The following is a 24809-nucleotide window of genomic DNA, read 5'->3' as shown; positions in this document are numbered from 1 at the left end:
TTTTCCCCGCTCACAGCTGAGCCAGAACCAGGGAAGGAGAGGGAGCTGGGATCCCTGAAGGATTGCAGAGAGTGTGGCTGGCAGGGCTCCTAGTAGTCCCTTAGCTGTAGCCTGGCTGGCCTCACAGCCCTCCGTTTCTGCTGGTTTCTGCTGAGATAGCCCTTTTGTAGTTCCTCACACCCGTACTTGTGTTTTTGAGTGTGCGCCTTCGAGTTGGAAAGCTTCTGGAGGGTTGGGGCTGTCTTGTTTGGAGGTAGCACTCACTGATTTATTTTCTAGGGCTCGGCACACTGTTCCTTTGTAATCTAATAGGCAACATTTATCCAGTGCCTTGCATTTACTCCTGCGAGCAACTCTAAGAAGAAAGCATATATAGTTATCCCCATTTTAGGGAAGAGAAAACAGGCTCAGAGGGGTTAAGTAACGTGCGGACGGTCACAGAAAGGGCCTGGATTTAAAATCCGACCGTACAGCTCCAGAGCGGATATTTCAATCTTCAGTCTCAGTGCCGAGTGAGCCCTCCGTGGCGCACCGACGTGGCTCGCCAGAGGTTCTGGGGTTTTTCTACCCGCACTGCCCCGGTTCAGCGCCCACGACCCCACAGTGGCTCTTCCACGCCGTAGGAGGGCGGCGTCCGCTTCCGCCGCTGCCGCCCGAGGGCGGGCTGGGCGCGCGCCGGGAGAGGCTGGCCCCCCGCCCACTTCCGTGAGCGCAGTGCGGCTCGGGAAGGGCCAGCGTAAGCCCGATTCTTGTTCACATTTTGTATCAAAAACTTACTCGATCACTCATTTTCCTGATTCTCATAGTCACTCCTGCTGCTGAGCTACCAGCCCAGAGCAGGCAGGGCCCCCTTCGCCTCGCCAAACGAGGTGGCTTGCAATGCTTTCCTCTCTACGTGCACGGGGCTAGCACAGCACTGCCGGGCCCCTTGCTAACTGGTCGTGGCCGTCTCAGTAGCTGCGTACTGCGGCTTTCTGATGTGGGAACAAGCCCTACTTCTGGAATCACTGGTCTCATTTTCTCACCACGGGCGAGAGGTAGCCCAAATAATTCAATCTTTTAAAATTTGTGGCCTTAATTACTACGGGAGCCAATGACCCTACTTTGCGTGTTCTTACAGATTATGCGATAACGGGCGAGAGTTATCTAATCTGTAAGGCAGTTGTGCAGCTTGGGTTTGGCGGGTCCTCAAAGGTCCTGAAATTTGAAGCACTAATGACTGAATTCATTTTTCCGGACCTTTAGCCCTTCCCCTGTGGGTTCTTGGAACTATCATTTCTTGCACTTCAATTCTGCTGGGCGATAGCGCATAACCCTGACCTCACTCAAGGAAGACCCAAGACTGATTTCTGACAAGCTGACAGGTTCTTCCCAGGAATGTACTTTTTTTTTTTTCTCATGAGAAAAAGGATATTTTATTATCTTTTTTTTTTTAAAAGATTTATTTATTTATTTAATTTCCCCCCCCTCCCCTGGTTGTCTGTTCTTGGTGTCTATTTGCTGCGTCTTGTCTCTTTTGTCCGCTTCTGTTGTCGTCAGCGGCACGGGAAGTGTGGGCGGCGCATTCCTGGGCAGGCTGCTCTCTCTTTTCACGCTGGGCGGCTTTCCTCACGGGCGCACTCCTTGCGCGTGGGGCTGCCCCACGCGGGGGACACCCTTGCGTGGCACAGCACTCCTTGCGCGCATCAGCGCTGCGCATGGCCAGCTCCACACGGGTCAAGGAGGCCCGGGGTTTGAACCGCGGACCTCCCATATGGTAGACGGACGCCCTAACCACTGGGCCAAAGTCCGTTTCCCTATTTTATTATCTTGACCACAAATTATATTTATAAAGTTTACAAAGGCAGACTAATCATCTTTAGTCTCAAGAAGTTAAAATATATCTAAAGCACAGAAAACTCAGTTGAAAAAAGTTCTGACAGTTATGTGGAATCAAAATGAATCATGGCAATCTTTATCCAAACATGTTTGGTCTTCATTGTAAAGTCAAACATACAGCGTCTATTATAAACAGGAAAAACAGAAAGTGAAACTGCAAATCCTAAGAGCAAAAATTAATTTACAAGTACTATATTCTTCAATGAAATAAGATCAGGATATATCAATGAAGTAAGACCAAGATATAAAATGTTGGTTAGTCCTGGCAACCAGTTCACTTTTACAAATAGTTTTTCAGGATAGCTATGAGCAATGGTGAAGTTCTACACATGTAGCTGAAATGTCCGGTGTTAAACTAGAACAAATATTTTTACTTGTAGAATTTACACATCCAAATATAACATTATGATTGGTAGGAATACCAAGTATCATTTCACAACTGCCACTATTTGGCAGATTCAGGCTTGTTAGGTTTACCATTCACTTTCTTTCATTAATGTGCTTTTTTGCCGTTGATCTGGTTGATCATCTTTTTGGTGCGTCACTTTGCTGTGCAGGGCCTGCACCTTACCTGGGAATCTAACCCGGTCCTCCATATGGTAAACAGGAGCTCAACTGCATAAGCAATAGCTGCTTCCCGTCAACATGCTTCTTGCATGATGTGCTGCTCCGGTATCTGGCTGTAGATAGATTTTAGTAGATGTCGGTAATGAGCTATATGTTTTATCTGAATAAGATGTTGAAATTTCTCCTTCAACTTCTGATTATAATCGTTGGCCGCTTTTTCTCATGATGTAAGCACACCCAACTCTTTAGAAGCATTAGCTTTCCACAGACAAGTCCCATCAGCTTTCCACAGATAAGTGTTTCATCAGCTCCACACCTAATGTGGTCAGAAGTCCATTTTACACAGAAAACATGTTGCATTCACTTCATGTGATACTTCCCTGCTTTCACCTTTGTCCACAGGTAAGATTCTATATTTATCAAAGCTAGTAGACACATTCCTTCCCAGTGGTAGAGTAATCCACATCAAGCACCAGTTACATGATCCATATGGACCGTTACTTGAAATGTCTCAATTGGATTAAAAAAAAAATATTTAGTTCTCCCCCCTGCCATTGTTTAAGCTTGCTGTCTTTTTTGTAAGAGACACCAGGAACCGAACCCAGGACCTCCTGTGTGGGAGGGAATTGTTTGAGCCACCTCTGTTCCCTGCTTGCTGTCTCTCTTTACTGTTTCCTCATTGTGACTCATTGCTTCAGCTCGTCATATTGACTGTCTTGCTCATCTCCTTTTAGAAGGCCCAGGGAAGAGAACCTGGGACTTCCCATGTGGTAGGTGAGCGCCCAACTGCTTGAGCCACATCCACTTCCCTCAATTGGGTTAAATTTAATACTACTTATCCTAAGAAATCGCAAGGATCTTAAATATAGAGGGGTGTACATCCCAAATGTCCCCAGGATGGTACTTTTATTTCTCCCCTCCTTCCTCTCAAATATCCTAGGGCAGATTTTCCTCTCTGAGGGCCTGATTTGTGAGCCAAATTCGGACAGGTCACGAAGTTGACCTTGGGCAAGTTGCTTCCCCTTTGTGGGCCATCTTGTAGCCAGGTGACCTATTTCTGGCTGTTGGACACGTTCACACAGTACACTGAGTGCCCTTAAGGCCTAGTATCTTTCACCCTATTGTATACTGTGCCGCAGAGTAAGAGGGTAGAAGAGGCCCCTGCAGGTAAGCCTGAAAGAGCAAGGCTCAGGTTATAGAAACTTTTGCCAAGGAGCTGTGACCAAAGAGGTCCATACCTTAGCAAACAACCTAGAGAAGGTGTTGCTGCAGAACCAAGTGAGTTTGTACCACCACCTATGGGAATCCAGCTGTCTTTCTCCCAGGCAGTGAGAATACTGGAACTAGTCTGGGGTTCGGTCTTCCTTGTACTTCAGAGGCCTCAGAGTGCTGCTGCTGCTTGCTTGGGTATACCACACCGAGTGCTCAGAACTCCACCTCAAAGCTCACTGCTCAAGAAGATACTGAGGTCAAAGTCTGGGGTATTATTTCCCCCTCCCAAAACTAGCCAGGGACCTCATGGCCTTCATCATCCTTCACAAACATTTCACTGTCTCTGTGTGCTACTGATAAGTATATTTCTATTTCAGTGGAGAGAAGTAAAGTTCCAATCTTAAGGCACAAAGAATAAACTATAAAATTTTGGTGGGATTATTGCCCTTCTCTGAGTTATCATAATGGTTCTTCATTTCTCACAAACGACAATTTTATACTGTTATAAAATTATAACAGGTCTTAATCTTCTGAGTGCTAATACATGGTATTTCTAACCCAGAAAATCCAACTTCAAGCCTGTGTTCCCAACCACCATGTCACGTTCTTCATCTCTAAGATCTCTGAGGAATCTTTCCATCCCTTCTGCCCCTTAGCACTCAGGGAGCCTTCTGCACAGCCCTTGGGAGGGCCTGGCCCACAACTGATAAGCAAATGTTACTATGGGAGATACACAGCCAATCTTAGTTATGGCTTGATCAACCTCAGGGATTTAAAAGCCTCAGTTGAGAATCACCTACCACCACACTCTTCGTCTGACCTCTCCCTTAATTACATGGCCTCACTCATGGTTTTTTCTCTCATCTACATGGTATTTTTTCTTCCTTTAAAACAAAATATTAACTCTATTGGCTTTATGATAAGGGGAGAAATCTGTTATATATGACAAATAGCATTTATAATGCTATTCACTTTTACTCCTCTCCAATGCAGCTGATCTTGTTATCCCCAAACTTAAAACTCTTTAATAGCTTCCAGTTACTGTTAGGGTAAGTCTGAAATTCCTTAACACGCAGCCTACAAAGCTTTCCATGAAATGTGCCCCTCAACTCTTCAGATGTCTACTGCACAGCTTCCCTCCTGCCACAGAGCTCATTTCCTGGTAGTGCTTCACTCTTAGTCAGGGGCCTTCTTTGTGCTGCTTCCTCCCTTGCAATAGCATCTCATTCTCCTCACTAAATCCTTCCTTCCTTCTATATCTAAACTTCAGATATTCCTTTATTTGAATTTTGCACCTTGAAAATAACAGGGAAAGAACCATAATAGTTGTAAATAACAGTCACACAAACCCAAAAAGATACTTGTGTTAGAAATGTTTATTTGTCAAAAAATAAAATAAAATTAAAAAAAAAAAGAGTGGGAGGAGTGGAGTTAAAACAAGGCTAAATTTCAGCTAATGCTGTACCACGATCATAGGTCAGACATTAAAAAAACAAAAACAAAACAATAACAAAAAAAACCCACCCAAAATCCCAATGGCCCTAACAATTTTAGAAGATTAGCTTCAACGTTAAAGAGTCCAGAGCTAACAGAGAAGAATACAGGTTGCTTGCCACTACATGGTCATTTTAAAGGGAAAGGAGATGCTGTAGGTAGGTAGGGAGAAGGGTTCAACTCCTAAGGAAAGCAAGGTAAGAGGGGGTTTCACTGTACAGGAAAAAGGGGAGGCCAGCATATCCTTACCTAGGGCTGCTCAGAGGCTGAGAATGTAAGGAACAGAATGAAAAGCTACAGAGACTAGTGTCAGGAGGAAAGAAAAGTCAACTTAGAATTAAATTAAGAAAGAAAACATAGTTGGTCACAAATTCCTTTGTTTACTGAAACATGAAGCAATGGAAACATCCCGGCAAAGGGGACCGCGCGGAGCAAGTTCTCATATATGACCGCAGCCCGAGGGTTCAGTCCGCAATTATCCTACCTGAAAGAGAGCACAACACAAGAGGCTTACACAATGCCAGGAGAACCGCTTGGCTCCGAGTACAAGGGCCCTGGTCCCGTCCTGTATTCCAGAGGAAAAGAAAAACAAAAAACAAAGAACAAAAGAAAACCAAGTCAGTCTGGATCAACTTATATCTACTGTAATCACGTAGGAATCTACTAATAGCTACATTTAGGGTATCATATAATCTATATGGAAAGCTGCTGTTTGGGTGATGAATAAAATCTTTTTTTCATTTTCTTATCCATCTTTTAGGCAGGATAACACCTTGGATAGAGGGCTACTGTTGCTACAACAAAGGGCATACATATATTATCACGAACCACAATTTAATTCAAGGGTCCAAAGCTCTCAAATATGGCCAATTTCACTATTCAAAATTTTCATTTTAGTCTTCATAGAAAACACCTTTTTAGAAATGACAATCACAAAACGTAGGGTATCAAGGAGCGGTCATTCACCGATCTCCAACATACCTCCAAGTTCACATTGTCCCAGACTTAAAGTCAAAACTCCAGGAGTTTCCCTCTGACCAAATCTTCCTTTCCACATTGAAAGAGAAATCACTCCTAAAATTCTCTAATTCTTCCACTGATGATGGGAACTCTAGACACTAATGGCTGGGGTGGGGGACAGGGGTGGGGGGCAGGGGTGGGGGAGTTAACTCACACCAAGTTCCTCTACTTATTACAAAGGGCCAAATCTTGGTCTTGATCTGTGCCAATCGACTTCTAAAGCTGTGATGTTCTTGAATCAGTTCTGCTAGAGTGAGACCTGAATTTGGATCCCCCAACACTTCTGTAGTATTTCATCCTGGCAGCCTCATAAACATCAGGCTCCTGGGACTGCAACCAACTCAGGGTTATTCAGTCCATTTGAGGTTCACCTAGAAGGTAAGTTTCCTTAAAAGTCATTACTAAAAAGAGGTTAGTTGAACCACCACTGCCCACAGTCAACACTCACTTTAAAATACCCTAATGATACTCTTTAAAGACCACATTAGGACTAATTTAACTTTGAAGCATAGTCACAAGAAAGAGTAGTTATGTTAGATGATACCACCTTACTTCAGAGGCACACTCCACTTTGTAATAGATCCAGTTGCATTAAAAGTAAAAATTAATGAGAAACTATTAAAGTTGTAATATTATCCAATACACACACAGAACACACACTTGCTGCACAAGTCTCAGGGATCCCACTATTGTTGAAATGGTCAGATGACGTAACTTTATTAAATTTCTGGGGTCACCACCAATGGAATTTTACACTCCTCAGAAAATTATCAGTTTATCTAATTCCATAAATGCTCCTCCCTTAAACAAACAAACAAACCCCCAAAACAAAAATTGCTGGAAGAAATGGAAGTCTTAGGCTCTAAAAGACAGCATCATAGGCTACACAGAAAAGCACATGTAGGACAATCTGGATTACTAATAAGGAAGGGACTCCAATGGGACAGTGGAAACAAAACATTCAGCTTTCAATCGTGTTTCAGAACTAAACGGCCTAAAATTTACAGAATTTTATTTGGCGTGTAGATGTATAAAGAGTTTCCTCTAATAAGGGCTAATGATCCAAGAAGTCATTTTATTAAAAAACTGGAAGTCTAAAATAACCAAATTCTCACTATGCCACGCTTCAGCTTAACAAAACAGTGACTTTTGTGGTGGTAAAAGAATAGGTTTTGGGAGTCAGCGGACCTGGGTTTGAATCTTGGCTTTGCCTTTCAATTACCAAATCACTTTGGCCGAAATACTTAAACTCTCTGAGCCTTTGCTCCCTCATCTGTATAAAAGAGATATATTTTAAAGGCTTCTTGTGTAATTGAAAGACGTAATAGACGCATAGGGGTGCACCTGGCAAATGTTAGCTCTCCTAACTATTTTTCTGTAACCCAGATCTGCTTATATATGATTAAAGAACATTCTAACAAATTGAGTTTGCTGTTCTCTCAATTTGGTTGGAGTCACACAAAAACCTCAATAGGCAAATGAACTTTTGGCCTAAGCTAGAGAAGTATTTAAGACTAACACATAATTTGTACCTTTTGAATACTGTTCCAACAGCAAACAGGTAGCTAGTTTCCTTTATGAAACATGGGTTTCTTTCAAGGGAGCTAAATGAAATCTCTTAACCATATCCACCCCACTCTCACCTCCAGTTTTTAAAAGGCTGAGTACCGCGCTCGGTCCACATACTGCTCCCGTTCATACCGGGCCATGTCATACAGAGAATTCCGTGCAGCTGCTGAAGCCTGAGACAGCTCACTCTCTGGCCCATAACCGTAGCCCTCTCCAACGGTGGGGAGCACAGCTGTAGCTCGACGCAGGGGGCTCCTGTCCCTTCCATAATAGGAGGAACCAGTGGCAGCAGCAGCCATAGCAACTGAGGTGGCAGCAGCACCTGAGTTTGGCAACAGATGTCTGTCGTAGGGATCAACAGAAGTGGAGTTGAGGTGACTGGTCACAGCTGTGTTCTGGACTTGAGGCAGATGAGACATGGTCTGCTCTGCATAGTTGTATGCGGAGGCTGCGGCTGCCGCCGCCACTGCCTCATAAGAGCGGACCCGGTAACGCTTATAGTAGTCGAGTGCTCCATATGCATCGTTGTAATACATGGATTCCCCGTAGCCCATGGTGTAAGGTGTGCGAACTGCTCCATACTGTTCATTATACTGCTCAGTAAAGTCCGCCACACGACCTGTGCGATCTACTGGGCACTCTTTTGACCAGTGCCCCTCTTTCCCACACCGATAGCAGCCACTCTGGTCTCCCATCCCAGGGGCAGTCCGAAGCCGGCTGGTTGACAACTGCACGTGCATTCTTTTGCCTTGAGAAAATAGATATAAGAAGATTATAACTCATTAACATTCTCTGTTCCCTCCGAAATGAAAGTGAAGTAATATGCATAAGACATGCACACATACACACACTCTTGCAACCACACTTCAGTAATCCCCGCAGAAGGAAGGTGAGGTGAACTTTTAATACCCACAAGATCTAGAAAATTTGAATCTTTAGAGACCAGTCAATACTTTCTACTTACCCCAGTAGTAGCAGCATTAGATTCTCTCCTACTTCTATCTCCACAACTTTACTTTTTCACCCCCAAATTCAGAAATTGAAAAAGTTTCTCTTCCCACTTCTAAGACTATTAACTGTAATGATTCAAAAACCTGCCAATACTTCAAAATCAGACACCCAACAAAACCTCACTTATGCCTAATTTGGAAAGCATCTTACCAACCTCTCACTGATTGATACTCATGGCCACTTAAGGCCTGAGCATTTATCATAGCTTAAAAATCACAGCAATCTTCTTTCCATCTTGTTCCCTTCAACCATAATTTTCAGGTGTCACCTGAGTCCTCTCCATGGCGCTTCCTCTGCTTCACTCTCCAGTACCTCTGGGAATTATTAGAGCCTCCAGATTTCAATCTCACTTCCCCATCCCATAATTTTTTCAGCAGAGTGAGTCCACGCCTACTTTTGAAAAGAAAACTACTTGACCAAGGTCTCAAAAACAAGAATTAGAAAAATCTTTAAACAGTATGGATTTCTTAAGGGCAATGTATTTGACCCCTCTGTTACTTACGTAAGGCAATATTCATCATTTCTTCCTGCTACCTGGGCAAAAATTCTTTATGGGGCATTACCTACTTGTTAGAAAAATGCAGCATTTACCAAAGGCCTCTGGGCACCCACACAAACAAGCCTCATCCCTATTTCCAGGAACTGACCAGCAGTAAGGAATGGCTAATAGAAGAAATAATTTTTGTGTATACCAGACCCAGGGATCCTTACCAATGAAAGCATTCAAGGTTCTTTAAAAAAGCAGCTTGGGAAAGGGCATATCCTCAGCAGTAACTCAATCCTAAACTGCTTTAAGACTGTGGAGTGCTTTTCAAATTATAGCTAAAGGGCAGAATGTAGAGAAAAGAGGGACTTAGTGTCACTCTCTTAAGGACTGCTCAGAACAAATCGCCCCTCCACGGTCAGCAAGTTGCTCTCTCTTTAACAGACCTGGTTCTGGATGCAGCTGTGTGATAGGAGACCTCGTGCTCCACCATCCCGTTGGAAACAGCCTGACTCAGGTCGGCAGCCAGAACAGCGCCATGCCCTGACCCTGAGAGGGGAGTGGGTTAGTGTGGTAGTATCACTTTAGTCAAACTCATTTCTGCCAAAACGTCTACGATTTCGACCATCCCAAACGGTTTCTAGAACTTGCTGCCTCCATCTTAAAACCCATTCTTTTGCAGGCACAAAGGTGCTCAAATTTTTACCTCTAGCTGCTAGTACAGATGCAGCACCTACCACCAATGATACAGTCAACAAACACCAAAAGGCAACGATTCTCTGAAAGTGGCATTTTGCCATCTCATTGTTTTCAGAGAGTTAAACACTCCCATTTTAATTTGTATAAGAAACACAATGCTAACTCTGAGTAGAACAGAAACGCAGATTTTGCCCAAATTTATATCTCAAATGTAGAGTTCCTTACAATTTAGACTAAAGGACTGCAAGTTACTCGGCTTTCAAATCAGCATGGTGACATTAAGCTGCATGAGATCAAACTGTGCTCTAATTCTGAAGTCAGAATAACCATGCCAATCTAAAAAGCAGCCAATCCAGAGATCTAGAAGTATATTTCTAAGGGAAAAAGAATCCAATTAAACCTACACTTGTTTACTTTTACATTTTGCAGATTCTGGGTCTGCTTTTGGAGAAACAAAACCTAGTGATTTTCCTTGATATTTCTGTTACTAAATCCAATTTTCATTCTTGCTTTTTTTAAATTTAGAGAGTGGGAACTCATAAGTTTATGAGCATCTGTGGCAAAATCTGCCTCTGTAGCAGTTGTGAAAAAGATGCAGGTAAACTTTTTACTTAAAACTAAAAGATTTGTAATGGAAGTGAGTCCCCCCACCACCAATCTAATCATTTCAAAGGTGTAAGTGGGCTTTTAATTTAAATTCTCTAATGTTTTCATACCAACTGAAAAATTCTGTGCTTCTCCATTACTTTAAGGAACCCAGGAAAAGAAAACTACAAGAAGATGAAATTCTACCATGCTACTACACTTGGAGAGGTCAAAAGCTTAGAGTTCTACAACCATCAAATTTTACTAAAATCTGCAGCCAAACATTACAGAAAACCAGCCCAATAAAACTGTTTTCTTTTTAAAGCTGGACTAGAAAAGAGTATTAAAATGTGGAGAGAAGTGAGACTTCAGGTCCCAATTTCTGAGCTCCTATCATGTGCCTATTTCCAGAGTGAGCTAGGGACTCAGCTGATACATACTAGGATGAGTGTTTACATATGGGGGGAAAATGAGACACCTGGAGTTTTTCCTATCATTCCCGATTCAGCTGCCTAAATTGTTACTTGGGACCAGCTTCTTTAAGGTCTTTCAACGCCAACCATTTGCTACCTCAATAGGGGTTCAGCTCACTGCTGCTTGTAGGCAGGAAAAAGATCCTGAAAGACCCAGGTAAACTCAGATTCTGCTGCTTCCTTTGAGAAGTCATGCCAAGAAGCAGCCTAAAAGACAACCGTAATATGGAAATAAAGATTCAAAGGCAACCCAAAGTGGCACTCTCAAGAGGCCACCTTCATTAAAGGGAGATGTCCAAAAAGGTGTTAAATTGAAAAAAACAAATACATATCTAAATTGTATTTTCTGTGAAACTGCAACTTAGTATCCAATGCTAAACTTTCTTATCATCTGAAAAAAGAAAATAGAGTTGATTATAAAAATGCCTATATTTATAAACCAGAATGAGCTCTCTCTCCAGAGGGACCAGGCCAAGAACACGAAACCCAAATAAAGAATTTTTCTTTTCCAATTCAGTTTACTGTCTATGCTTTCTAAGAAAGTAGTGAAGCTTTTACAAACGGATCAGTTACTCATACCCACTTCCTGAAGTAATTAAAACTAAACACACACTCCTTCCAAGTCCATTCCCCCAATCAGTTTATTTCCCATATATATTTGCCCTTTTAATTCAATTGGATATAGCATTAGACACTAGACTACCTCTGAAGAGTTTGTACCTGACTTTAAGAGTATTCTTTTTTACATTTTGCTTGTTACCTGTTATGAGAGAACCTTTCTCTTCCCCCTCTCCGCTGTCCAGTCATGACCCTCTCCTCCACCAAATGAAAATAACCAAGAATCGCTTATGCAATAGCATTCCAAAAAAAAAAAACAGTAATAAAAACAAGAAAAGTAAATAAGCTTAACTTTCACATTTTAAATAGCTTTCTAACCATAACAAAAACACTCATTGTTGCAAACACCACTCATCTTTCATCATACTGTGCTTGTACTGTCAAATACTTTCACATCTATTACCTCATTCTAGCCTCACTACCATCCTGTGAGGGAGATACAGCAAGGATCATTAACTCATTATAAGTGGGAAAAATGAAGCAGAGGTTAAGTCACTTGTCCAGGGTCACAGGAATAGTCTCTGTGTCTACAAGTTTTGTGCTATTCCAGGGCACCACTGGCTGAAGCTTAAAATACTCAAAGTTGCTCCTCTACCAGTCTCTAATATCTGCAAGCTTTCTATCTTTTTCTGAACTTTTCCTCTTCTCCCATTATTTCTTTTCTCATTCTGTTTTCTAGGTTAGCAAAGGACACTTCAGTACTTCTCAACAACCTTTCAGTGGCACTCATGGCAAAAAGGGAGTTACATATGAACCAGAAATGTGGCTGTGAAGAGGTGGTCCAAAACCATACTGTCAACAAAGAACTTGTAGGGCAGTGCTGTCCAACAAAACCTTCTATGATAATGGAAATGTTACTTGTGGTAACATGCTAGCCACTAGCCTCACGGCTACTGAGTGCTTAAAATGTGGCCAGTACAAACGAGGAACAGAATTTCAAATTTTATTTTATTTTGACTAATTTAAATAGCTACATGTGGCTAGTGGCTACTATATTAAGATAGTAGTCTCAGGGTCTCAGGGTTCTTCAGATAATCTCGTGGCATTAATGAGAACACACGTACCTTTATTATTGGCATAAATGATACATGCTCTATGATGGTCTTACTGGAATCTACGAAGAACCATAATTCCCATTTAATATAACACTTATTAGAAATTTCCTTTATTCTCCTTAGGGTTAAATAATAGTAGGTGGGGCAGAAGAGTCCACCTCACACTTTTTTCACTCTGCTTGTATATATAGTCAACGGACTGTTCAAATTTGAGCACCCAAACAATACTCCCCAAATTCAGATTCACCACTCAGATTTACCACATAGAGTTTCTTCTAGATGTCTCTCTCTCTCTTCCACCACTACCAATCTCACCAAGACTGTAAAGAGTATAAAATCTGAGCACTTACACCCTCAAATATAAGTCTTCCTGACCATAACAATAGCAGCAGGAAGGCCACAGACTTTCCTCTTCCCTTTTCTCACAAGGCACTCGTTTACATGGGAATATTAAACCTTCAACAGCACTCAAATCAAGTAGCCTGCAAGATAAAGTAACCCAGATTTTGTGTTTCTAAGCAGCTGCTGAGGAATGTCTTGGCAAACCTAAAAGGAGATGTTTGCTTCACCAAGAATAAATCCTGCCTATAGGCAGTAAACATAAGTCTATTATTTCCAGCTAAAACTGGACAGAAGAGATCACCCCGCTGGCCCTGTGGTCTTGCTCCCTTCCTGTCTTGAGCTAGACCCACGCAGCTCTGCCACCCAGGCCCCAGAGCAGTTCACCTTGAAACTCAGTGTTGTCAAGGCCTCTGATGGCTTCCACTGCATCCTCTGCCCGCTCCATGTGTACGAAGGCATAATCCTTCACGATGTCACATTCGATGACTGGCCCATACTCTTCGAACTTGGCCCGAAGCTCTTGGTTGGTACAAGTGGGACTGATGTTGCCCACGTGTAACTTGGTCGAGGCTTTGCTCTTATTCTTGCTGGCTTCCACGTTGATGTTCACCCCGTGCAGCTTGTAGTGGTGCAGGTTGCGTATGGCATCTTCGGCCGCCGTCTTGTCCTCGATGTGCACAAAACCGTAGTTCTTAATGATGTCACATTCCAGCACCTTCCCATACTGCTCGAAGAGTGAGCGGATCTCCTGCTCTGTGGCCTCCCGGGGCAGGTTTCCGATGAACAGCTTCACCATCCTGACAACAGCCTGGGAGGGAAGAAATGAGATTTCAAAAGTCCGGGGTGGGACGCGAAATTTCAGAGCACTGCATTTCGTTTCATCTTCCACAGAAGTTCTTGGCACTTTCGAGACCATCACACAGGCATTATTTTTTTCTCAATAGAGCAAGAAAGGAAAGGTTTATTTACGAACAGTGTAAGCTGTTGTGTGTGACGGGAGACAAACGGCAGTTGGGGGTCAGACTGCGGAGCACAATTCATCAGCTCCGTGAAAAGAGGCGCAGTCAGGGAACAGGGTTAGTTAGCTGTTTCACGACTTAGAAGATTCGTTTGTGGAGGGTGGGGGGAAGAAGAGCCCGAAGAGAAGGCAAGAGGCACACATTCCAATGTCGCCTCGTAACGAGGTTTTGGAGGGAAATCTCCATGGTAAGGTATCACTTTTCAGATACGCTAAGGCTAAAAAGCCTCCTTTGCCCCAAACCCGGACGCTCACCCCCACCAACGCGGTCTAACCTCCGGCTCCTTCTCGCCAACAAAGGCTCGACCCGACCCCTACCCCGCCCCCTCCGAAGACCCGGCTCCGCCTCCTCCCGTGGTCTTCCCGGGACCTCCACCAGCAAGATGAGGAGCCCAAGCCTTGGGCCACCCCGGTCCGTCAGAGACCGGTCCGGTCCGCCCCTGGGGCCCCACACACCCGCAAGACCATCTCGTACCTCCGGGTGGCGGCGGCGGTGGCAGCGGCTCCCGCGTCAGAGAGAACCCTACAAAATGGCGACGGCCGCTCGAGCCTCGGCGCGACCGGGCCCTTACTCGCGCGCCAGCTCACGCACGCGCGAGTGCGCGCTGCCGCCCTCCCCCCTCCTCGCGGGAGCCGGGCAACCAATCCCGCTGCCGAATACAAACGGCTACCCGAGGCTTGGCTCCTTCCAGCCCTACGCGGGGCGGGGCCCGCTGTTTGACGGTGCTGCGGAGCTGACGCCAGCCCACCTCCAGCGCCCGGCCAGCCAATCAGAGCCCTGGAAGGAGGGGGATCGGCGCACGCGCGTCAGAAGGGCTCCGGACGCAACCACTGTCTTGGTGAAGTCAGAAGCCCGGGGGAGTCACTAGCCATCACAATGGGTCGTGCTATTCTGCCGTCCTGGAGGGGGGAGGGCGGCGGGCGGTGATGACAAAGGGTTACTTCAATGGGTCCCCTAAAAGGGGACTTTCTTGGGAGGGGGCTGGTGAAGCCTCTGTGGAAGCTCGGGGCAGCATTTCAGAAATACAGGCGTGCCACATTTTAAGCAAACTCATTCTTTTTTTTTAGAGCTCTAAATCTTTTACTTACTGGTAAGGAAACAGAACTAAGAAGCAGAAAGCTGGTCTGTGGAAGAGCTGGGACGACTCTGAATGGCGTTTCTAACCAGGCTACACAGTTCAAGTCCTCACGTGTATATGGGGGCTGGTTTTCTCTATCTAGAGAATAATCTCTAACTGGGTGTCCCTCACAGTTCCAGGTCCGTGATGGGTGGATACACCACAGGAGTCCTTGGTGCTGAAGCCCAAAGAGATTCCTTGTTTGGGTGGTGGGGCAGGATCCGCACTTACCCTCCAAACTGCTGGAAATCTGGGCAACCGTGGGTCGTCCGGCCCGTTCCAACGTTCAAAATTCAGCAGTGGTCCCAGGGCGCCTCCTCGTGGCAAAAGGGAAGCTATTGGATGGATTACTCACTGTCACCCTCGAACAAGGCGTAGATGTTTACAAACATTGATGGATTGAGTTTACTTGAGTAGAGTGTGCCAGGGTGGCTGTCAATTGGGTCACCATTTCTCAGAGTGGTAGCTCCATGACAGCTTCTCTGATACCGTCAGGCACAAATTCCCAGGCTGCCCCTGTTCCTCTCCAGCTGTTTTGATGTTTCACTGAATTCTTTTGTTTCCCAGTCTTTTCTCAAGAGGCACTGTCGGTCTAATTTTAGTAACCGGAGCTCAAGCTCATCTCTTCCCACCCTATTTACCTCTCCTCTTCCTGTCTCCTCTTGGGCATTACCGGTTTCTCTCTTCATTCAGACTTTTAAAACATTATAGGGACCCCTTTGTGTTTCAGCACAGGGTTCTTGAGAGTCTGCCACTGTCTACCCTGATACCCTGTGTTTTGCGTTCTGCCCTCCTCTCCTGAAAATGTCTAAGGTCATGGAAAGTCATAGCCTTTTAACAGTTTTCATCCTTCTAGAGCAGGGGTTCTTAAAGAGGGGTCCGTGAGCTTGAACTGAAAATCAAAAAATCATTATTCTTGTGGGGACATGTTTGGTGCGGGTGTGATCTATTTATTAAATAATAACAGTATAGTGTGGACTTAACTAAGGGGTCCGTGGTTTTCACCTAACTGGCAAAGTGGTCTGTGGACAAAAAAGCTTAAGAACACCTGTTCTAGAGTTTTTGTTTCACTCATCATCCTTTCTTCTTCTGTGTTTTTGTAATGTTCCTTCTCATAGCTGACTATGCCATTCCATCTTTTCTTCCCCCATCTTTCCCCCTACTCTTTCATTTATTCCCTTTTATCTCTGAGCAGCTTGGTAGTATTGATGAATTCCAAAAAGAAATATTGGATTATGTTTGTAAACTGATATTCTCCTCTGGGCATATTAGATTATATTGGATTCATAGGTTTACTTTATTAAGTAATTATGTAAACCTCTTGTGCCAGTAGGGCATTGAGTCCCCCACCCTTTGGTGGGTGGGGACTCATAGATAAAAGGCATAGCAAAAGACAGAGTTAGGGGTTTTTGACATTGGAGTTTGAGGCTGAGGCCTTAAGCTGGAGCCCAGGGAAGTAAGCTCACAGAGGAAAAAGAAGGAAGACCCTGGAAGGGAGGAACCCAGGAAGCCTGAACCCTCACAGACATCGGCAGACATCTTGCTCCAACATGTGAAAATAGACTTTGGTGAGGGAAGTAACTTGTGCTTTATGGCCTGGGATCTGTAAGCTCTTACCCCAAATAAATACCCTTCATAAAAAGCAACCCATTTCTGGTGTTTTGCATCAGCGCCCCTTTGGCTGACTAATACAATCTCCATTTCTCTTCTGCTTAATGTGTATTATTCTGTGTTCTTGCAAAACATCTTCTTGATGCACAGTTTTTGTTTTTTTAAAAAAATTATTTTGGAAAATTTCAAAAGGGCACCAGTATAGAGAGAATATTATGATAAACTTCTATGAACCGTTACCCAACTTCAATAGTTATCAACTTTTTGCCAATCTTGTTTCAGCTAGCCCCTTTATTATTTTTTGGGGAGGGCAGGTTTTTTTTTTTTTTAAAGCAAATCTCAGTGTCATTTTGCCTGTATTTCTGTTTGCCTCTAATTAAATAATCAGCAATATGCCATTATCAAAGCTAAAAATATAATAATCATTAATATTCATATTCATGTTTCCCCTAGATTGTTTCATGTATGTTTTTTTTCTTTCGTACAGTTGGTTTGTTCTTATCCGGATCTAAACAAGGTCCATCCATTGTTCATTTGTGTAAATTTATTTATGTAAATGATATTGTTATATAGTTGTTTTATTTTTTTCACTAAGTGCTAAGCACTATGCTACTCTTTGGTGTGTGTTTTAGTTTCCTAGCCTGCTCAAGCAAATACCAGACAATGGGTCAGCTTAAACAATGGGAGTTTATTAACTTACGGTTTTGAGGCTGAAAGAAAGTCCAAATCAAGCATCGAGGTGATACGTTCTCCCTGGGGACTGTGGCATTCTGGGACTGACTGCTGGTGATCCTAGGTTCCTCTGTCACATGGCAAGGCATGTAGTGGCATCGCCTGATCTCTTCCTTTTCCAAGGTCTGGTTCAGCTTCTTGCTTCCTGGGGCTTTCATTCTCTTATAAAGGATTCCAGTAATAGGATTAAGACCTATCCTGATTGAGATGGGGCCACATCTCAACTGAAGTAAACCTCATCAAAAGGTCCTACTTACAATTGGGTCCACACCCACAGGAATGTGTGTGTGGCTTCAAACCACCACAGTGTGGGGCAGTTTGAGATTACCTTGGAATTCCAAAAACGAGAGATTATGTTTATAAACTGATCTGTTCCTCTGGGCATGATACCCTTTGATTGTATTAGATTCAGCCGAGATGTCTTTGATTAAATTATGTCAAGATTAGGGCTTTGCTTCAACCACATTTTAGGGTGACTCAGTTGGGTTCCCACTTCCTTGGTAGGCTATATAAATGGACACTCAGTCAAGGAGACAGAAGCAGATATGGGAGGAGAGAGTGAGCTCCACAGACACAGCAAGAGGCCCTGGGAAGAGAGATGAGCCATTTGCCTGATAGTTTACAGCTGACCTTGTGAAGAGACCAGAGCAGCTGAGCCCAGAAAGAAATGAGCCCCAGGAAGAGAGAGGAGCCCTATGCCAGCCTACAGCTGAGATCAGAAGGAGCTAGGCCCATGGAGTCGTAAAAGGGAAGAGGAAGGCTGAACCCTTGTAGACATCACACACCATCTTGTTTCAACACATGGCAACTGAGTTTGGTAAGGAAGTAACCCGGAGTTTGACTTGTTAAGGACCTTGTAACTACAAGCTTCTACCCCAAATACCCCTTATAAGAACCAACAGTGTTCTGGCGTTTTGCATCAGTACCCCTTTGGCTGACTATTACAGAGTGCAACCACCATCTCTAGGTTATAGGACTCTCAGGTTACAGGACACTCAGATTGTCCCCAAGTTCCCAGTATTACAAAGAAGGCTGCAACTAATGTCCTTGTGTATGTGCCCTAATGGATTTGCGTGTGAATTTGGGAGATAAAAAAAAGCATAGGGGTGGAATTTCTGGGTTTTTGGTTCATAGAACTAACTTATCTAAGTAGCACCCGGTTGTTCTCTGGGAAAGCTGTGCCAGTCCACCCTCCCACCTGCAGCACATGAGGAGCCCTGCATCTCCACATCTCTGACCTTGTCCAGTTTCCTAATTTTTGCCAGTCTAATAGGTGTAAATCACTGTTCTTTTAATTTGCATTTCTCATTATGATTTTAAGCATCTCCTATCATTCTCACAGTTTTTTTGGGTTTACTCTTCTGTAAATTTCATCTTCATATCCTTTGCCCATTTTTTTCTTCTCAGGTTACAGTCTCCTTGTTATTTGCAGAATTTTCTTGAACATTCCAGATATTAATTTCTTATTGGTTTCAAATATCTTCTCTCATTCACCAATTATTAACTTTGTCTGTTGTGTCCTTCACTGAACAGAAAACCTTAATTTTGATGCAACCAAATTAATCATTTTGTCTGTGCTTTTGAAATTTCATATAAAATGTCCCTTTCCACTTCCCCTCCAGTCACAAACATCACAAATATATCCTCCAACATTTTAATTTTTAAGAATTATTTTTACTTATTTCTCACCCCACTGCCCCTTGTTGTTTGCACTTGCTGTTGGCTGGTCTTCTTTTAGGAGGCACCAGGAACTGGACCCAGGGCCTCCTATGTGGGAGGGAGGTGCCTAATCACTTGAACCTCCTCTGCTCCCCATTTTCTTCTATTAATGAAGTTTTTATGTTTCATATTTGTCTTTAATCCATTTAACAGCAGGACCATCACAGAACTATAATGTGAGCCACATATGTACTTAAAAGTTTTCTATTAAACACATTTTTTAAAAGTAAAAGGAAACGGTTGAAATTAATTTTAATAATATATTTGTAACCCAATGTGTCCAAAATATTATAGTTTCAATATGAAATCAATGTAAAATTATTGATATAAAATTTTTTCCTACTGTCTTCAAAAGCTGGTTGTATGTTTTATACTTACAGCACATTGCAATTTGGACTAGCTACATTTCAAGTGTTCAGTTACCACAGGTGGCTCGTGGCTACTGTATGGGACGGTGCTGATCTAGTGTCTACCCTCATAGGTGATAGGTAAGAATGCAAACATATTTTTCTCTAACGCTTTTGTGTCTATCTTGTCCACATTAATTTGTGAGATCTGCATTATTGTATTTTTGTGCTCTGACGCTGCTCATATCCCTCACTGCTCTGTTCTACCTGCCATCTTTCCTGGAACTTTTCCTTTCTTCCATCTATATGCTAGGGTGTCCCCCAAGACTTACTTCCCGACCCTCTGCTCATCCTTGTCTCCATCTATCCTTAGCGATTTATGCCCTCAGGTAGCTTCAGTTGCCACATGTACGTTGATGATGCCCAGACATTTCCAGCCTCACGTCTCCATTCACAACTGCATTCTGCACGACCTCTTCACTTGGATGCTCCATTTACTTTACAGTTTATAAGTTAAAATGTTTCTCCATAATTTCCCTCCCCCATAGCCATTTCCTTCTCAAATTCCCAATGACTGTGTTTCCCCCTACCCTCCAGGCTGCCACCTTGGAGTGCAAATACCATTTCCCTGAACAGCCCGGATGCCTGACTTTCCCTTCCCTTTGTACAGTGGAGATTTTATCATTGAACCAGAGGAACAAGAGATGTTATCCGTGTGGTGCTGATGCAACAGTCATTTAGTGCCACAAGAGATTGTTCCACTCATATTTACCCACCAAGTTACTGTGAAATACTTCTGAAATCTGCCCATCTGCAAAGCAAGGGATGATTATCCTTTAGCTCATGTCTGGGACCATTCTGCGGCTGCATCATGCTAGCCTTGGGTCTGCACACACTTGACCCTGTCTGTCTCTGCCATGGTGATTGTGCTAAAGCTGGGGTTATTTCTTGGAAAGATCTTTTCTGAGTCCCAAAGCAAAACAGAGAAAAGAAATGGTTATTTTTTTTTTTTGGGTGGGGGGTCCTTTTTCATTAGGAAGCCACCAAAGAATGGTCACCTCCGTCAATACCTTGAGTGCTGTTCTTGAGTCAAACATTCTTGTCCTGAAACCTCCAATTGCCAATCCAGTGGAAAGGGAGAAAGGTATCTGCTCCTCTTTTTACACTTCATCGGATATGAAATTTCTCCTGTGTATTTGCATTTACGCTCTTAGGAGGTATTTTATTCTCTTGGTCAGTGGACTGGGAACCAGTCACTTAGCTGACCTCCACAGGAGCCTCCTTGACAAGCTCTACTGGGGAGGGACCGGCAGGTGGGGTCCGTGATCGCCCCTGTGTGCTCAACACTCCATTGCCAGGCTGAGCACCAATGCTCCGCAGTCATCACCATGATTCCAGGGGGCCTGGGACTTCAATTTCAAGATCAAGGAGGGGAACTTTCTATTGTTTCTTCCATTTTTTTTTTTTTTTAAAAGATTTATTTATTTATTTAATTCCCCCCCCTCCCCTGGTTGTCTGTTCTCAGTGTCTATTTGCTGCGTCTTGTTTCTTTGTCCGCTTCTGGGCGGCTTTTCCTCACGGGCGCACTCCTTGCGCGTGGGACTCCCCCACGCAGGGAACACCCTTGCGTGGCCCGGCACTCCTTGCGCGCATCAGCACTGCGCATGGGCCAGCTCCACATGGGTCAAGGAGGCCCGGGGCTTGAACCGCGGACCTCCCATATGGTAGACGGACGCCCTAACCACTGGGCCAAAGTCCGTTTCCCTGTTTCTTCCATTTTTGAAAACAGTAGAGGGAATCTAGAGTCAAGAGCGTTGTGCAAAGGGTGGCTCCCAGGGCATTAGGGCAGTTGAGCAAGTCAGGCCCTCAACACTGTTGCAAGTATCTCTGGACGTGGCTCCTCAGGAAATGGAGATTGGCTGTCGCTGTGGGCCCCAAGGGGAGGGGAAAATGGATGTTGAATGGATGGAACCAAGGTAAATGTGGGGGCAAGAGAGGAGTTTCGCGAGAGTACACAAGGATGGATATAAAACATGTAATATTACACCAAAAACATATAGGGGACGACAGACTAATAATGTAAACCATAATGTAAAACATAGGATAACTAAAAAATTTAGAAAACTGTATATCCTGAAGTATGGACCACAATGTAAGCACAGATGTCACCTTGTTTGAAAGCTATTGTCTCGGAGTCTGTACATCAGTTTCAGTAAATATGATATGAATAAGTTAAAAGATTATCGCTGTGGAAGGGAAAAGGTTTTATGGTGGATGTGTGGGAGTACTGTATATTGTATGTATGAATTACTGTGATCTAAGGCTCTTGTGAAGAGAAGCTCAATAATTAGGAAAAAAGAAAAGAAAAAGATAGGATGTAGAATTTTTCCAAATCAATATGTATTCTATATCTAACCTTTAAACTCATCACTATATTCCATTTTACTAGGAAGGGAACCTGACATTATATTGGGCTTCACTTTTCAGGAAGTTTTGGATCACAGGGTGGTTCAACAATGGCAGTGGAGGAATACTGGTATGGGATGTTACTGACAGGCGATATATGGTTGACAGGGAGTTATACAGGGCATGTGACCAGGGTGCATGGAAATGTTTGGATATACTCATAGTGGAAACAATGAAAAACAACAGCTGGGGGGGTACTGGGTTACTGGCCGGCGGGGGCTCTGTCGTGGTCCCTAGGGGAGCAGCAGCAGTCCCCCAGGTGCAACGGTAAGGACCAGGAAGGAATGAGGGTCCAACAGTGAGCCCCTGATACTAATGACTATGCTTGTGAGCCTATACACCTGAAATAAGAACAAGGCCTAGAGCAGCACTGTGCCTAAGAGTTCCCTCCTGACACCCTCCGTGTTACTCAAACGTGGCCAGTCTCAAAGCCAAACTCAGCATGTAAATGCAATGCCTTCCCCCCAGCGTGGGACATGACACCCGGGGATGAGCCTCCCTGGCACCGAGGGATCACTACCAAGCACCAGCTGATGATGCAACTAGAAAATGACCTTGAATTAAAGGTTCAATGCGGACCAGCAGAATATCCCTGTCTACATATAATAACAGGAGTTAAAAAAGCTGTTTGATCTAAATTAAGGGGGAAATGGAGGGAAACGGACTTTGGCCCAGTGGTTAGGGCGTCCGTCTACCATATGGGAGGTCCGCGGTTCAAACCCCAGGCCTCCTTGACCCGTGTGGAGCTGGCCATGCGCAGTGCTGATGTGCGCAAGGAGTGCCGTGCCACGCAAGGGTGTCCCCCGCGTGGGGGAGCCCCACGCGCAAGGAGTGCGCCCGTGAGGAAAGCCGCCTAGCGTGAAAAGAAAGTGCAGCCTGCCCAGGAATGGCGCCTCCCACACTTCCCGTACCGCTGACGACAACAGAAGCGGACAAAGAAACAAGACGCAGCAAATAGACACCAAGAACAGACAACCAGGGGAGGGGGGGAAATTAAATAAATAAATCTTTAAAAAAAAAAAAATTAGCTTATAAAAAAAAAAAAGGGGGGGGGAAATGGAAAGGACAAATGAGTTTATATGGCTATGAGTCTCTAAAAAAGAGTCTGGAGGTTGTCAGAAGGATTGCCCTTATGCACACCTGAGCAGAGTCTCAGAGACAGATAAAATAGATACAACCCCAGGTATTGGTCCTTTTGAGGGCTAAAGAGACCCACAGGTTCTATGGTCATGGCAGATGGGGTTCACTGCCATGTCAGTTGGCCCTTCTTTGGAGCTGGTGTTTCTGCGTGATGGAGCTGGACTCAGATGGGATCTCTTTTCACAAGCCTTTCATGTTACTTTACTGGAATTGTAGTTGGTGCTGGGGCTTAAGATCTATCTAGGGGATTTGAATCTCTGGACTGACAATATGATAGCCAGGCCCTAACCTCAACAGGCTTCAGCTCCTACAGTCTGATTTATTGGACTTACTCCACTCAGCTAACATGGAGTTGAAGAATGTCAACCACCACACTATGGAGCCTAGAGTGCCTACAACTGAAAGCAGGAGGATTGCATCCAATATCCATGTGGAATCTAAACCCCCTCTTGACATAGATGTGGAATGGACACAACCAAGCCAAGGTCCACAGGAAGGAGGAATACAGTAAGGATCAGAATGGACTTAATGATATTCTATTCATGAACTATTGTGGTTAATAATCGAGAAAATGTGGCATTGGTATGGAAAAAGTGGCCATGGTGGCTGCTGGGTGCGGGGAATGGGAGGAAGAGAAGAGATGTGGAGGCATTCTCGGGACTTGGAGTTGTCCTGGGTGGTGCCCCAGGGACAATTGCCAGATGTTGTATGTCCTCCCATGGCCCACTGGATGGAATGTGGGAAAGTGTGGTCTATGGTGTGGAACACGGGACATGGGGTGCAGCGATGCCCGGAGATGTACTCACCAGACGCAATGGATGTGACATGATGATGGGGGAGAGTGTTATTGTGGGGCGAGTGGTGGGGTGGGGGAGGTGGGGGCGAATGGGGACTTCATATTTTTTTAATGTAATATCTTTTAAAAAAATGAATAAATTGAGTAGAATTTGGAAAAAAAAAAGCATTGTGCGTCAGGGAAGCAGGCATTTGCTGCCTTTTAACAATGCTGTTTTTTTTTTTTTTTAAAGATTTATTTATTTATTTAATTCCCCCCCTCCCCTGGTTGTCTGTTCTTGGTGTCTATTTGCTGCGTCTTGTTTCTTTGTCCGCTTCTGTTGTCGTCAGCGGCACGGGAAGTGTGGGCGGCGCCATTCCTGGGCAGGCTGCTCTTTCTTTTCACGCTGGGCGGCTTTCCTCACGGGCGCACTCCTTGCGCGTGGGCTCCCCCACGCGGGGGACACCCTTGCGTGGCACGGCACTCCTTGCGCGCATCAGCACTGCGCATGGCCAGCTCCACACGGGTCAAGGAGGCCCGGGGTTTGAACCGCGGACCTCCCATATGGTAGACTGACGCCCTAACCACTGGGCCAAAGTCCGTTTCCCACAATGCTGTTTTTTAACATCATCCTAACCCCTGGGGAACTTCTTTGGACTATAAAGAGGCTTGGCATTGACTAACCCAGAAAACAGAAGTCAAGGTCATGGGGCAATGAGTCCCCGGTAGGGAGACTCTCGGAATACCAGGTTCTTTGAGGGTTTGGAGGCTGCGGGCCGAGTGGAAACCTGACACAGGAGACCAGAGCTAAGGAAAGAAAGTGGGTTAGGCAGAGAGGGTCATGGGAAGGTAGGCAAGGACACCCAGAGGCAGTAA

The 24809-nt window shown here is 44.4% G+C and overlaps 1 protein-coding gene and 1 long non-coding RNA gene across 5 annotated transcripts; one reads left to right on the top strand and one right to left on the bottom strand.

Annotated features, from left to right (window-relative positions):
• Positions 1–5015: 5015 nt before the first annotated feature.
• On the bottom strand, positions 5016–14785 carry LOC101416293 (RNA-binding protein 4B). 4 transcript variants are annotated; one of them, XR_009187483.2, is made up of 4 exons: positions 14501–14651; positions 13392–13815; positions 6326–8488; positions 5016–5716 (listed from the first exon to the last, which is right to left on the bottom strand). XR_009187483.2 is itself a non-coding variant. In XM_004463626.5 (4 exons), the coding sequence occupies exons 2-3, from the start codon at positions 13801–13803 to the stop codon at positions 7824–7826; spliced, it is 1077 nt and encodes a 358-aa protein (XP_004463683.1). In that variant the 5' UTR covers positions 13804–13815; positions 14501–14625; the 3' UTR covers positions 5016–5635; positions 7815–7823. The 4 variants fall into 4 exon arrangements, 3 of the variants coding, with proteins under 3 accessions (XP_004463683.1, XP_004463682.2, XP_058161109.1); XM_004463626.5 differs by having other exon boundaries at positions 5016–5635; positions 7815–8488; positions 14501–14625; XM_004463625.5 differs by having other exon boundaries at positions 7815–8488; positions 14501–14613.
• On the top strand, positions 10465–10879 carry LOC131279969 (uncharacterized). Its single transcript, XR_009187484.2, has 2 exons — positions 10465–10532; positions 10687–10879. It is a non-coding gene; the product is annotated as an uncharacterized lncRNA (long non-coding RNA).
• Positions 14786–24809: the final 10024 nt, after the last annotated feature.

The sequence above is a fragment of the Dasypus novemcinctus genome, chromosome 10 (assembly GCF_030445035.2).
Source record: "Dasypus novemcinctus isolate mDasNov1 chromosome 10, mDasNov1.1.hap2, whole genome shotgun sequence".
NCBI lineage: Eukaryota > Metazoa > Chordata > Mammalia > Cingulata > Dasypodidae > Dasypus > Dasypus novemcinctus.
Note: the sequence above shows the minus strand (reverse complement) of the source record. Positions and strands in the feature narration are given on the sequence as shown.

Coding starts and splice junctions, on each gene's coding strand:
- LOC101416293 (XM_058305126.2), bottom strand. CDS start 13,803: ATGGTGAAGCTGTTCATCGGAAACCTGCCCCGGGAGGCCACAGAGCAG. Junction 8,489..13,391: donor TGACAACACTGAGTTTCAAG/GTGAACTGCTCT, acceptor TATTTTCTCAAG/GCAAAAGAATGCACGTGCAG.